General features: G+C 44.8%; 1 protein-coding gene across 1 annotated transcript in view; it reads right to left on the minus strand.

Annotated features, from left to right (window-relative positions):
• The window catches only part of ERF (ETS2 repressor factor), a 129,302-nt gene extending 122,142 nt beyond the window's left edge, over positions 1 to 7,160 (minus strand). Inside the window, exon 1 of the mRNA XM_073602027.1 lies at positions 7,102 to 7,160. Coding sequence (XP_073458128.1) covers positions 7,102 to 7,150 — 49 coding nt within the window. The 5' untranslated portion in view covers positions 7,151 to 7,160. The remainder of the gene's footprint in view (positions 1 to 7,101) is intronic.
• Between the last annotated feature and the right edge of the window lie 7,611 nt (positions 7,161 to 14,771).

Genomic DNA, 14,771 nt, shown 5'->3' on the forward strand with positions numbered 1-14,771 from the left:
GGCTCCAGCAAATTACAGTGCCCGAGCCGCAATATCCGGAAGTAACTCCCGGAAGTGATGTCGCCAGCCGGTGCTGTGTACGGGCACCGCAGCGAGGGCTTCGGTCTCAGGTGAGTATTACATAATGAGCTAGTATGCTATGCATACTAGCTCATTATGCCTTTGTCTTGCAGGTGTTAGTTTTTTGTTTTTTTAAGTGGGTTTACAACCCACTTTAAGATGTCACTGGCTGCAGAAATAGTGAATAAAAGGTGCAAGGCACCGAGAGTTGTTTACTACTACTTTAAGCGGTGTTTACTACCACTGGGGAATGTTGGAAATTTTTCCTTTGATCAGTGCAGTGCTGATCAGCGTATTCTAACAGTAAAGAAGTCCCCACTCTCAGAATACAAGTAATTCCTTCATCCACCTCGAATGTGCAGATGGGGGAAAGCTGATCAATAAAAGAAACACTCCATCTATGGGCAGCTTTAGTCAGATAGATAAGCAGTCAGATGAGTATTGTGCCAACAACCTCATTTTTTACAGTTTTACCTTCACTTTCCTGTTACATCAGCTGTGCAGGGTGTCTAAATATAACAGTGCGGCTCAACAGCCACCAGAGTAAAGCTGGCCATACACTGTTTGAATTTCAGGTGGTTTCTCATTGAATAAGACGAAATTTGCTTAGTGGTTGCCTCTTACCCTACAATCATATATGCGTTTTTTCAGCGCGTTTTGCAGTTTGCAGAAACGCACTACAGTCCATTTAACATGGTTTCATAACGGTATAGTTCACATCTATACGTTTTGCGGCCGGTGCGTTTTTGGAAAGGTTTGGGGACTTTTTTCCCCACAATTTGTGGCTCATGCCACGTACACACGATCGGAAATTCAGCCAGCAAAAGACTGATGAGAGCTTTTGGTCGGAAAATGCGACCGTGTGTATGCTCCATCGGACTTTTGCTGGCGGAATTCCCGCCAGCAAAAGATTGAGAACAGGTTCTCAATTTTTCGGCCGGAAACAGTTCCTATCCGAAAATGCGATTGTCTGTACAAATTCCGACGCGAAAAATTCCTACGCATGCTCGGAAACAATTTGACACATGCTCAGAAGCATTGAACTTCATTTTCTCAGCTCGTCGTAGTGTTGTAGGTCACAGCGTTCTTGACGGTCGAAAGTTCAGAGAACTTTTGTGTGACCGTGTGTATGCAAGCCAAGCTTGGGGCGGAATTCCGTCAGAAAAACCATCCAAGTTTTTTCTGACGGAAAATCCGCTCGTGTGTACGCAGCATAATAGACTTCAATGGAGCTGCATCAGAAATGCAAGTGGTGCATTTTTGATGCGATTTTTGATGTGTTTTGCGGTTCTTATTTTTCCACTGTATATAGCTGATTGCTAAGTAGGGGGCCGGTAAGCCGGCTGCCGCGTCCTTAACAACCGATGAAAATTTGCCGGGTAAAAAAATTTGCGAAAAAAAACGGCGTGGGGTTTCGCCCCAGGTCCATACTAGGCCCTTCAGGTTCTAGTATGGATTCGGAGGGAACCCCCACGCCAACATTTTTTTCAAAAATGGCGTGGGGTCCCCTCCAAAATCCATACCAGACCCTTATCCGAGCATGCCGCCCGGAAGGTCAGGAAAGGGAAGGGAAGAGCGAGCGCCCCCCCTCCCCCCATGAACCATACCAGGAGAGTCCACCGATGGTCCGATGGTATGCAAATATGTAGCCTCTCAGCAGGTGGGCCTTGGTGCCAACAGGCTGCATATTTGCGTACCAAGAAGCAGATACAGCTTCCCCGAGAACGTGCGTCCTGCGTGCCTCCGGCACAGTTACCGGCAGCTGGTCACGTGATCCGAAACCCTGCTTCACCTACCGGCATCTGAAATCCCTTAAAAGGGTCTGGAGGTGCCAACGTAAAGGGGTTATTTGGGCCCACTGCAATGAACACAGTTGCACACAGTGTTATGGCCTTATTAGTGTAAAGCAGGCGGTGAGTAGCTGCCTGCAAACCGCCCCCTGAAAAGCGATCCACCGCTTTAAAATGACAGTGTATTTTGTTTATTGATATTATTGTTCCATTCCTCCAGAATAGTGGTCTCCAAACTGTGGCCCAGATGCAGCCCTTTTCTCACTTTTATCCGGTCCTTGGGGCAATATTTCATCCTCTGACACCAACATTGGGTCATAATTCCCCCCTCCGACACCAACAAAGGGGCACAATTCTTTACAATGACAATAAACGATGGGGCACGATTCCTCTCACTAACACCAAAGATGGGGCATTGTTTACTCCCGCTGATGCCGGGACATTTTCTACTTTCAATGGCCACAGACTGGCCCCCCTAAAGTCTGAAGAACAGTAAACTGGCCCTTTGTTTAGAAAATTTGGAGACCCCTGTTCTGGAACAATAGTCCAGGTAATATATTCAAATACAAAAAATACACCTTGGACCGGTAAATTTCTAAGAAGCGGTATTTAGTGAATTGCTAGAGAGAGGCAGCAGTCAGAGCAATGCCAGGACTGCAGCAATGTGTGTTATACTATGCGAGGGGTCAGAGGTCCTGCACCAGGAAATGACCAGGCTCCAGTAACATTATCCAACAATAATACTGCATTCCTCCACATTCCCTTCATGTGCAGACAACTAGGAAGGGGGGGTAGGAAGGACTCCTGTATGAATACAAGGCCAACTTTGTATCCATCATCACTCTGTATTAACCCTTCATACCCAGCCTCTATAGGTTACATATACTTGTCAGTTGGGAAGGTCAGTATATGTCTCACCCCACTGTGCAATTACACACTATCTGACATGTTTATTAGACGGACAGGGACTCCTAAAGACAGAATATATATACAATTCTTTATGACATTCCACATCTATCTAAAAATGTATGACCCGTTAAGTTATATAGAAAGAGCGGTAAGGATGCTTGGGGAAGCCAGTGAAAGAGTAGAAAATGATTTATAAAGAGAAATGAGAGGGGTGATGTTTTTCTTATACCAGACAAGATTATTTAAAAAAGATCTATCCTCATTATTTGTGTATAGTTCTGTCCCTTATGGAACAAAATACTTATAGTACTTTGTCCCATGTTTCTAAGTGCTTTCTAATTCTAGTTAGAAGGTCCAACCTGCCCACATACCCTTCTGCTGTGGCCGATCCGACAACAGCTATGATGGAGATGGCTGATTCATAGCTGCAGCTTGTCTCGGTTGTAAGCTCTTGCCCGGGACAAATAAACGGCAAGAGAAATGCAGATGCTAACATGTCCTCCCTCCCTCTGCATTCCTCTTGTTATTCTCGGTAAAGTGCTCAGAGCCAAGACAAGCTGAATCTCTGAAACAGCCGTCTCCTTTATAGCTGTTGTCAGATTGGCCATTGTCCCATCTATGGGACTGCTGTCACAGGGATGCAGGCAACACCTGTACATCCCTGTGCTGGCAAAACATGGCCCTGCACATGCCACGCCAACGAACGAGACCTTAGATTGGTGGTAAATATAGATGTTCCTCCTTAGATTGGTGGTCAGTTTAGAAATGCCCTCTTAGAGTGGCAGTCAGTGGGAGAAGAGCCCTTTCCATCCATGGGGCTGCTGCCACTTGGATGCACACAACACCTGTACATGCCTCTGCCTGCAAAACATGGCCCTGCACAGGACACACAAGTATTCTCCTGTGTGAACATGGCCTCATTTAGATTGGTGGTCAGTGTAGAAATGTCCCCTTAGAATGGTGGGCAGTGGGAGAAGGGCCCCTTTACCCTGGTGGCCAGTGGGAAAAATGTTCCTTACATTGGTGGTCAACGGTTCCTTATCTGTGCCGCAAAAATGGCTTATTGATCAAACAACCTCTTGAAACCTCTGGAGGAACCCTGGTTCCTTGGCTGCCTGGTTGAGAAAGACTGCTATTGAGTATCACTTGAGTGACAGTCACATCCAAGATGGTGGCATCTAGCAGCAGTCTCAGAGCCACTGTATTTGGTTGTCTACACAACAGGGATGTTTACAGGTAAATAACATGCATGAAATACATTAAATTCTTACAAACTCGTATAGGAAAATTTTAGTTGAAATGAATGGTCTGGAGTTGGAGGTCTCATTGATGCCTACAAAGGATGGAGAAGGGTATGACCGGCCAGTCTGGAGGCTTATTACTCCCACTGCATTATGTGGTCGCTGATGCTAGTTAATTATCTGTACAATTCTTTGCTGTCCGTTAATCATTTGTAGGTTACGCCATGGCTATACATTGTTCCTCTGTGTGATATTAGCACTGACACCTGACAATAAGAGTGGTCAGCCTGATTTATTATTTATGAACTTTTAAGTTATAGTATCCCTTAGCATGTATGGCAGCCAAATGCAGATGATAAACACACTAAACTTTATGCAACATATCATTAGAGGAAGGGTGGCCCAGCAACTATAGTAGGTTGCTATTCAGTGGAATAAGATATTCACAGCTGAGAATTGTATATTGAAAGTGTCTTAAAGGGGGTGTCTACTTTTTTCCTAGAAAAGCGTCCCACTCATGCAACAAAACGAGAGAGTCTTTTGCTATGTGTAATTTACATCAGCTCAAGAGCCCAAAGGCTTCAGAACGAATCTAATAATTGTCTTCTAATTAATATCCAAAGTGGAAATGGAAACTGGATCTACCATGAATGACAACCAAAAGTATTCAGTATATTACCACCAGAGGCAGCACCTCTCCATTTTCATGGAACAGCCCATTGGTAATATGTTTTACCAGAAAGGGTAACTCCACTTTCGTGGGGAAAAAAAATTAGCAAATAAAGAAAAAATAATATAGCGTATACAATTGCATCACAAGTCATATTGTAATTGAATGTTATTAAGAATTACCTTTCCTTTTCAATCTGCAGCCGCTGTCATTTTCTGAAAATGCAATGCAATATGGCTACCTGGAGTTGTTCTGTACACATAATCTGTACTGACCACCCCCCAGAAACATCATTTCCTGCTTGTGTGATTGGCTCACCAATTTTCCCAGAAGTTTGCCTAAGATACAAGTAAGATTTCAGCCATCCCCTGCAACAAAAATGTAATTTGTGGTGAGATACTCCCAATAGGAACACGTCTAAAGGGATGCAGGCCCAGCAGATGTCCAGTTAGTGCTCTGCAGCTGCACAGCTGACTGATAATTATGAAACCACTCCCATTAGACCCACTTAACACAGAGGAACAAACAGTAATTTCTTTAGAATAACAAAAAGGTAGGAATCTGCAACAAAGGTTGTTATAATCCTTGCAATGTACATAGATCACCAAGAGGGGGATGTTTGTTTCTCAACAAAAGTGGAGTTACGCTTTAAAGTAATATTTAAGTTTTGCATACATTTGAAAGGATTTTTAGCAAAGTTAGTGCAGTTCCTTAACTACTTTTGTTCTCCAGTTACTGAGGCCTTTCCGATACACTTACTTGAATTTGCTTGATAAGAAGAAGAAAATACTTGAAAAGTTGACCACCACTGGTAATTATGTTAAATGAGTACCACAGTCATATTCATTACGTTAGGTATCAATAAAAAGCATTAATCACAGACTCAAAATGCTGTATTAGTGTTAACATTTTTTTTCTTACTTTGAAAATTTGTGCATATCTTTAATCCACACCTGTAGCTGCTGTTTTCTTTTTAGTTTCTGGCTCTTTATAACAGATAGGGGTAGCTGATACATTTAATCCCTTCTGATTGCAAAAGTGAAAGTACGCATCCTTAGCCAGCCTTTAGATGTGCATTGCACGAAGGGAGCTGGTTTTGGGGCTGGGCTCAGCCCTTCGTTCTCAGAGCTCGCCGCTCAGCTGTCGGCTAATTGCCAGCTCCTATCTCTCCACAGTTACTCAGCTGTTGATGATATCCTGCTCGTCAGTTCTGCCTACTTAAGCCGTCCAGCCCAGAGGATCTCTGCCTTCGCCTTAGTCAACATCACAGAGACGCTCGCCTGCATTCCTGTTAAAAGACTTGCTTGGCTGACATCCCCTCTGGCCCCAGATCCTGCTTGCTGTTTTACTACGCTCATCTCCGGCTTCCTGACGTTTGGCTTGTCTGACTATCCGTTCTGGTTCCTGAACTCTGGCTATGTTTTGACTACGTTTGTTCTATTTACTTTTATTATTAAACAAGTGTGATTTAACTGTACTTCTGTCTCGGTCTGATTTCATGGTTTCTGACAGCTGGCCACTGGATGGTGTAGACTTTAGCTATGCAGTCTGTTAATCGGTTGCTTGATTACGTTCTCAGACCAGGAACAGTACATTACTGGAACAGTAATCAAGCAACTGATCAGCACTGCACAACTAAAGTTTGCACCATCTAGTAACCAGTTGGAATGAACATGCTCATCTAAAGGGATGTTGGAGTTGTGTTCTTTCACTTGAGCTCATCACTCGTCATCACTTAGGCCCATTTGATACGAGTGGTCCGACCGGGTCTGCCTGTCCACTTTTCTGGCGGACCCGATGGGACCCTCCATTCTCCTTTATGGAGTGGCAAATGTAAACAGACTTGTGTCCATGTACACCTGCCTACCTCCATTCGGCTCTGACAAAAAGAAAAGGAAGGGGATCTGTTCCCCTCAATATGGCCGGATCGGAGGGCAGTCGGGTGTAAATGGACAGCCAATCCGTGTACATCCTGCTGCCCATAGAGCAGAGTAGGCTGTGTCCATGTCCACTCTGCATAAGTGGAAACCTCTCATCCGCCCATTCCGCTCAGCAGGGGATCAGTGGACAGATCCCCTCCTGAGAAAAATGGATCTGGGCCCTTGTGAAAGGGGCCTAACAGTCTTTGTTCTCAGTGTATCTGAATGGAGCTCATCGCCGATCATCACTTAGGCCCTCTGTTTTCAGTCCATGTGAACACATATTAAGAAAGCAGAATGAATTGGAGACACAGGCATAAAGAAAATGAAAGCAGATGGGGATCTCTGGAATGATTCTAAGGTATTTATGGGGATACAACGCACAAAGAAACATGATAAAACAATTGTGAATTGAAACTTGAAGCATATTATATATATATTTAGGTTTTGTTGACTTTAGTTACACTTCAGTAACAGCCATATAAGATAATATATAGTATTGGGCTGCTTACCTGGGCCGCTGGCAGTGTGACACCTCCTCTTTTCTCTGTGGCAGAACATACTTCATTCTAGGCCAGAACACAAAATTCACAGTCTTTAATTTCTTAGCGGATTATATATTATATTCACAGGTTCAAGTCATTTACATGTCTATGTGTGCGCAGATGTGCCGAACGTCTCTGCCTGGTCTTGAAGGCTGGGTAGAGACGTTCAGTACTTCTGTGCGCACGTAGAATCAAGTGTAACATCATTCTTGCCTAGGCTCAAAAAAGAGTCAAAAGCACTTAAAAAAATACTGTAAATAACATTTTTTATCTAATTGTGGAAAAAGGAAGGGGCTTGAGCCAGGTTCACATACTGTACTTTGTTTTTTTTTGGGGTGAAGGTCTTTTTTTAACGTTGATCTATTCTGAACTCAAAAAGTGAAAAAACATCTAGAAAGAATAACTGTGCCCTAGTAGTACCCTAAAAAATCAGCCTTTTGTCTTGGATTACTACAAGAAAAATAGCAGTACACTTCGTGTGCCTAGGCACACCTGTGCCTGGAGCCTCAAAGCTGTATATATATGCAGGAAAAGTTAATCGAATTGGTGATGTCACTGCTGTGCTGCTCACCGTTCTCCTTGCTGGAGGGGAAGGTGAACCTGAGGATCTGTAGTGGAAGGATCTCCCTGCTGTCACGCTTAACCCTAACACAGGTGGTCAGACATTATAGCTAGCTTCTGTGCTCCTTACCTATAGCAGCCCCCTTTCTGATAAGGCAAGCAGGCCTACAGGTACTTGGTTGCACCCTGAACTTATACACAATGCTATAGTGCCTAGCTGCCATGCAGAGGCAGATGCAAACTGAGCACAGAAAACAGGTACTTGCAGTTGGCAGAGTGGTTAAATGACAGTCCAGGTGCAAGGCAGGCAAGGTTCAGAATAGTCATGGTTAAATCCGTTAATCAAAAGGCAGGCAGAGTTCAGAGAATAGTCGATAATCAATCCGAGGTCGTCAACGAGGGAATCCAATCTAGCAGGGCAGACAAACAGCGAGCTTGGAACATGTGTAATAAACACAATATCACAAGCATGAGACTGCAGGCTTGGCTGGCTTAAAGGGGTTGTAAACCCTCATGTTTTTGCACCTTAATGCATCCTAGCCCACAAGGGGCGCAAGGGCGGCGCCCCCCCCCCCCCAAGTTCCCAGAGTTAGTTTGTCAAAGAAGAAATCTACTTTAACTTTTGAAAAGCATGTGATTTAAGGGCTGAGGTTCTAATTGGCTAGTTTCAGATTTTCCTTGGAGTAGCAGAGCAGTGTGCCCCAAATCCTCCCTTTTTCAATTTTAGCAAATTAATATTCGTCACCGTGTCCCTTCCAGTGTGTTTCCGGCTACTCGTCACGTGGAACGCAAAGGCGTCCTCCGGTGAGTGTGGACCTTGAGGGGGGAGCACGATGAGTGATTTCACCATTTCAATTTTTCAGGTTTGTGCCCCCCAAATTTTTTTAGCATCAGCCGTCACTGTCTGGCACTCTCTTCAGACTTTTTACAGTGCAGATCAAGGCAAGTTAAGGCAGTAATAAGGAAAAGCCCAGCTCTGGGGAACCTTCAGGCAGTTCTGATGACTAGTCCTTTGGCATCTGCTTGCATTTTTTGGGCACAACTTCCACAATTTTCGTTCTTTTTAAAGAATTTTTGGGGCCATTTCTAGTTAGGCAGATGCCAACATTTCCATGTAATGCCACCTCTCACAACCTACAGTTCACCATTAGTGTGATGGGCAGCCTTACTGGCCAAAAGGAAAGTGCGAGAATTAGGAGGGACGGGCCACCCTCTGAACAACATACATGTTAGCATGTTGACAGTAGAGTATACATCCACCTAAGGGCTCATTCACATGGGCGTACTGTAGCTACTCAAATTTGCATTGGATCTTGCTGCCAGAAATTGGCAGAAAAATGGCAGAAAAATCCAAACCCAAAAATTCATGTAATGCCCAGTACACACGATTTTCCGACAGAAAATGTGTGATAGGACCTTGTTGTCGGAAATTCCGACCGTGTGTAGGCTCCATCACACATTTTCCATCGGATTTTCCGACACACAAAGTTTGAGAGCAGGCTATAAAATTTTCCGACAACAAATTCCGTTGTCGGAAATTCCGATCGTGTGTACACAAATCCGACAGACAAAGTGCCACGCATGCTCAGAATAAATAAAGAGATGAAAGCTATTGGCCACTGCCCCGTTTATAGTCCCGACGTACGTGTTTTACGTCACCGCGTTTAGAACGATCGGATTTTCCGACAACTTTGTGTGAACGTGTGTATGAAAGACAAGTTTGAGCCAACATCCGTCGGAAAAAATCCTAGGATTTTGTTGTCGGAATGTCCGAACAAAGTCCGACCGTGTGTACTGGGCATAACAGCACGTAAAGTACCTACATTCATGTAAACTTACTTATAGCATTTAAAATCATAAGAATTCTTTTTTTTTTCTAGCAACTAAATTACATTTACGTGTGTGCGCATGTATATGCGTTTACATGTGTATATTGGCAAAATACACCAAAATACTCATCTTCAAACACAGGATTTGGGCATTTATTGATGTCACTGAATGCTGCTCTATATTACGGAAAAGTGAAAAAAACAAAACAAAGTTTGAGCCACCAGAAAAGGAATAGAAAAGAAAAAAGAAATCTTCCAATGGGGACACTAGCTTTCCTTCAGTTAGGAAGGATTTCCTCTGACTTCCTGTTGAGCATATAAGACAAGGAGTGGAGAGAAATTTCCCCTAATGGGGAAAAATTTACAGGGGTTATAACCCTCCCTTGTGCCATTCACAAACAACAAACAAAACAAAAAAAACAGTTTTGGCTTTGGTACTACTGTATTTAAAATGATGACATTGGTAGGTAGAGTTCCCTCCAAGCTGTAGTTTCATATATTGTAATATTCCCAGCTGCCTCAATTAAATTGCTCTGCTCATTCGTTCTTCCAAACTGTCCCCTTTCTGGAATAGCTGTATAGACCTGCATGGAAATAAACTGTGTCTCTAATGTGTCTGTTCACCTTCTATATTTATCATAGTATCCATCCTGTATATTTTTGCACATTTAATTCCTTGTGTCGTTTGTTCCAGCAAAGCTGTTTATTCTGGTTATTCTTTTTCTAAAAATCTGTTGTTACCGAGGATGTAAAATAAAAGACACTTGTAGAAAAAGAATTATGTTTTTGGGGTTGTAGGACTACAGGTTTCACTATGTCATACTGGAATCGGGTGGGGGGGGGGGGGGGGTGGAGGGCTTTTACTGTAGCACCCATCACTGTCTACAAATTGCCCAAAGATGACCATACACTGATAGATTTTGGTCCGCACAGTCATATGAAAAAATCAATTGATTCGATGATGCGATCAGAGACTTAAAGCGTTTGTTAACCCCCCCCCCCCCCCCCAAAAAAAAATGGATCCAGCTCCTTTAATGTTATATGACACAGTGCTTGTCCTGTGTCATTTGGCTCCCTGTAACACTTAAAAAACCTGGCTGATCCTGCCAGTTTCTCCCCACCCCTATGTAAACTGACCACGGTGTATGATGGCTGCTAAGTCCTGACACCGTAGTCAGTTTACGTTCCACTGTCATCCCCAGCCTGCTATCTGCTCTCCTCTCTGCTCCTGTGTCCTCCTCCTCCCTACCCTCTCTGTCTGTATGTGAGCCGCCCCTCCCCCTCCTGCTGCTCTCATAACACTAACCTGTATACACCATCAGCACTGCCTCCTATTGCAGTGTCCCCCTCTGTGAATGATTTATAAATATAAATGCTGTAAATGCCTAATTTAAAGTGATTGTAAAGGATCGTTTTTTATTTTTTTTAAATAACAAACATGTTATACTTACCTTCACTGTGCAGCTCGTTTTGCACAGAGTGACCCCGAACATCCTCTTCTGGGGTCCCCCGGCGGCTCTCGTGGCTCCTCCCCGCATTGGCTAACCCCCTAGGAGAAGCGCTCTCCCAAGGGGGTTACCTTGCGGGCGCGCTCCCGAGTCCAGCATTTGCGTCCACAGACACGAATGCGCCTCGGCCCCACCCCCCGGCGCCCACGTCATTGGATTTGATTGACAGCAGCAGGAGCCAATGGCTGCGCTGCTATTTAGGGTTGCCACCTCATCCCTTTAAACCCGAACACATATGAATTACACAGGTTCTGATGCTAATTTTTATGCAGATAAGGCACCAAGTGAGTTTAATTACCACGTTAATCAGCCACAGAACGTGTGGAATTCATGTGTGTTCGGGTTTAAAGGGATGAGGTGGCAACCCTAGCTGCTATCAATCTATCCAATCAAGAGCCGGAACCCTGTGGAGGAGATGAAGGGGCTCAGGAAAGTAAAATGGGGGGGCTGGGGGGCCAGTGACTGCCTGGCAGGGCAGGACTTAGGGTGGTGGGGGCCCCTGGGCTTGAGTCACTTTCGGGCCCTACCTTCTATATCTATCTGGCACTGATGACAGATGGCACTGATACGTAGCACTGATGACACATGACACTGACAGGTGGCACTGGGGACAGGTGGCACTGATGACAGATGGCACTGATACGTGGCATTGATGACACGTGACACTGACAGATAGCACTGGGGACAGGTGGCACTGATGACACGTGACACTGACAGGTGGCACTGGGGACAGGTGGCACTGGGGCAGGTGGCACTGGAGGTAGGTGGCACTGATAGGTGGCACTGGGGACAGGTGGCACTGGGACACTGATAGGTGGCACTGGGGAGTCGGGACAGATGGCACTATGTTGTATAGTGTTGTGTAACTGTAAATAATGTGAGTGTTCACTCAACGCTACAGCATGGAAGCTCTCCCTCCTCACACGCTGTCTCTGTGTGAGGAGGGAGAGCCGGCGATGAGAGATGATCTTACATGAGATCACCTCTCATTGGACGAGTGCTAAATGGCCGCTGTGATTGGCCATTTAGCACGATCTGTGATTGGATGTGTCCAATGGACACGGCCAACACAGAACTTCCCCGATGCGCGCCCGCGGCGGTGCGCAGAGGGGAAGTATACAGGAGGACGGCCAGGGACGCCCTCCCGGCAATTGGCGTCCGAGCTATAGTGCGAGCGCCGTGGGGCCCCCTTTTGGGCGGGGCCCATGGGCTTGAGCCCACTCAAGCCCTATAGTGAGTCCGGCCCTGCTGCCAGGTGTTTTTTCACCTTAATGCATAGGATGCATTAAGGTGAAAAAACATGAAGGTTTACAACCCCTTTACAAGCCGAGATTGTGATCACATGACCAGCCTGCCCTCTTCTACCCTCCAGACTGACATCAGCAGGGGAATCTCAGCCCCGCCCATTGCATCTCTCTGAGGAGGAAAGGAGAAAGCTTGCCAGTCATGTGATCGCAATCTCTGCAGTGAAATTAGTTATTTGCAGGATTTATTTTTATAAATCACACACAGAGGGGGACACTGCAATAGGAGGCAGTGGTGATGGTGTATACAGGTTAGAGTGGCTTAACAACCACTTTAAAGTGTTACTAAATCCATGACTCTGCATTCACTATATCTGGTCTCCCACAGTACACGGGACATGGAAATGCAATTTGTTTAGTAAATATAAACTGCTAAATACCTTTTCTCATCGGCAGTTAGAGCAGTCTTGCGCACTTCTACCAGTGTCTGGTTAAAGCTTCTCCTCTGACTGTCCTATGAGGCTGCATGACTCCTGACCCTCTGTCTGGACAGTGCTGATTGACCCTGTGCTGATCACGTGTACCCTCACAAAAAGAAATAAAAAATAACTCTCTAGCAACACACACCAAACTGAGCATGTGCAGAGTGCCCCAAGGCTCTGTACTATCAGCAGATGGATTGGGGATAGAAAAAGAAGGGGAGGATCGCAGAAGACAGGTTCAAACAGCCTTTTTACACAGTGCGCCACATTAACCCCTTAGGTCCCACAGTGAGTATAACAAGCATGCTTTACTGCATATACAGACTGATTTTACTGTTGTAGGTTTAGTAACACTTTAATGTCATTAAGAAGTACTTTAGAAATTCTATGAACATGTTACGACTTATATGAGTATTTAGTGATTGGGTTTACATGTACTTTAAGCCCTTGTTCACACTGCTACAACTTCTAATGCGGCTTGCTGTGACCTGCGACACAAAAAATCGCATGAGAAGTCAAAACACATTAATTTCAATGGGTGCCATCTTTGCTGAGACTGAAGTTCCAGAGACAAGAAAATAGCATCTGCACTACTTTTCTACATCTTCCTTGCACCATAAGTGCCATAGACTGCAATGTTAAAGTGCTTGCAAAGGCTGAAGGTTTCTCCCCCCCCCCCCCCCTCCTTAATACTCAGCTGAGCCCCCTCTCAATCCAGCAATGTGCACTGGAGCCTCGGTTGTCGCAGGTCTCTCTCTCCACATTGGCTGAGACAGCTGCGAGAGCCATTGGCTCCCACTGCTGTCAATCACAGCCAATGAGGAGAGTGCGGGGGCAGGGCTGAGCCACCGGTCTATGTGTCTTATGGACGCATAGAGCAAGGCTCGGGAGTGAGCACGAACCAGTGCCCCCATAGCAAGTGGCCAGCTTGCTAGGAGGAGCCAGGAACACTAGCGAGGGACCCAAGAAGAGGAGGATAGGGGCAGCTCTGTGCAAAACCAGAGCAGGTAAGTATAACATGTTTGGTTTGGTATTTAAAAAAACTAAACTTTAACATCACTTTAAAATCACAAGTTGCCTGCAACTTTGGAGGGTTTTGTAAGTTCAATAATATTTATCACATTCTGTATTGTTCTGATTTGTCAAAGCCAAAGTCACAAAACATCAAAGTCGCATCAAGTCGCAATGCAAAGGCACAACTTTGGGGTCGCAGCAGTGTGAACTGAGCCTAAAGCATATAGAGCAGCCTTTCTCAACCTTTTTAACATGGATGAACCCCTGAAATGACTTTCCAGTCTCAGGGATCCCCTGCTTATAATTACTATATATTCAGTTCCATAGCTCATAACTGTCCCTGATTTCGAGGGATTTTCCCTGATTTGGAGAATTGTCCCTCTGTCCCTCATTCCTCCTCATTTGTCCCTCATTTTGCTCTGATCTATATAGATGTATATAAAATGCACTATTTATCTATCAAAAAGTGTTTTCCAGTGCTAAACCTTTCATCTGATTTCTAAAACTGCTGCATTTGTAAATTCCAAAAGCCAATATAAAGGAATAGTAGTGGTAAAAAAAAGCACTTGTGGGTTTAACCAATCGTGTTTTTTTGTACAATCCTTCTTTAAGGGGGCGTGGCAAGGGGTGTGACCTATGCCTGCATACTTTTGCTGATAGGTGCCCCTCATTCCCATCCCAAAAAGTTGGGAGGTATGCAGCTCACGGTATATTAGCATGATGGTCAATGGGGAGAATGATCCCTACATTTGTGGTAAGACAGTCAACAAGATCATTGGTGTCAGTGGTTACATATCCAAGAGGCAAAAAATTTCTCTTTGCTCAAGGAACCCCTGGAAACTTCTGGAGAAACCTTAGGGTTCCATGAAACCTTGGCTTAGGACAACTGATACAGACCTTCAGGATTTAGCAATGTTTCCTGGATAGTTTCTGCAGTCCAGTGGCTTCTCTTTTTGGTTGTGTGGCATTGCACTAAAACGAAGCCACGTATTCAAGGTG

This window comes from Aquarana catesbeiana, linkage group LG10 (assembly GCF_042186555.1).
Source record: "Aquarana catesbeiana isolate 2022-GZ linkage group LG10, ASM4218655v1, whole genome shotgun sequence".
NCBI lineage: Eukaryota > Metazoa > Chordata > Amphibia > Anura > Ranidae > Aquarana > Aquarana catesbeiana.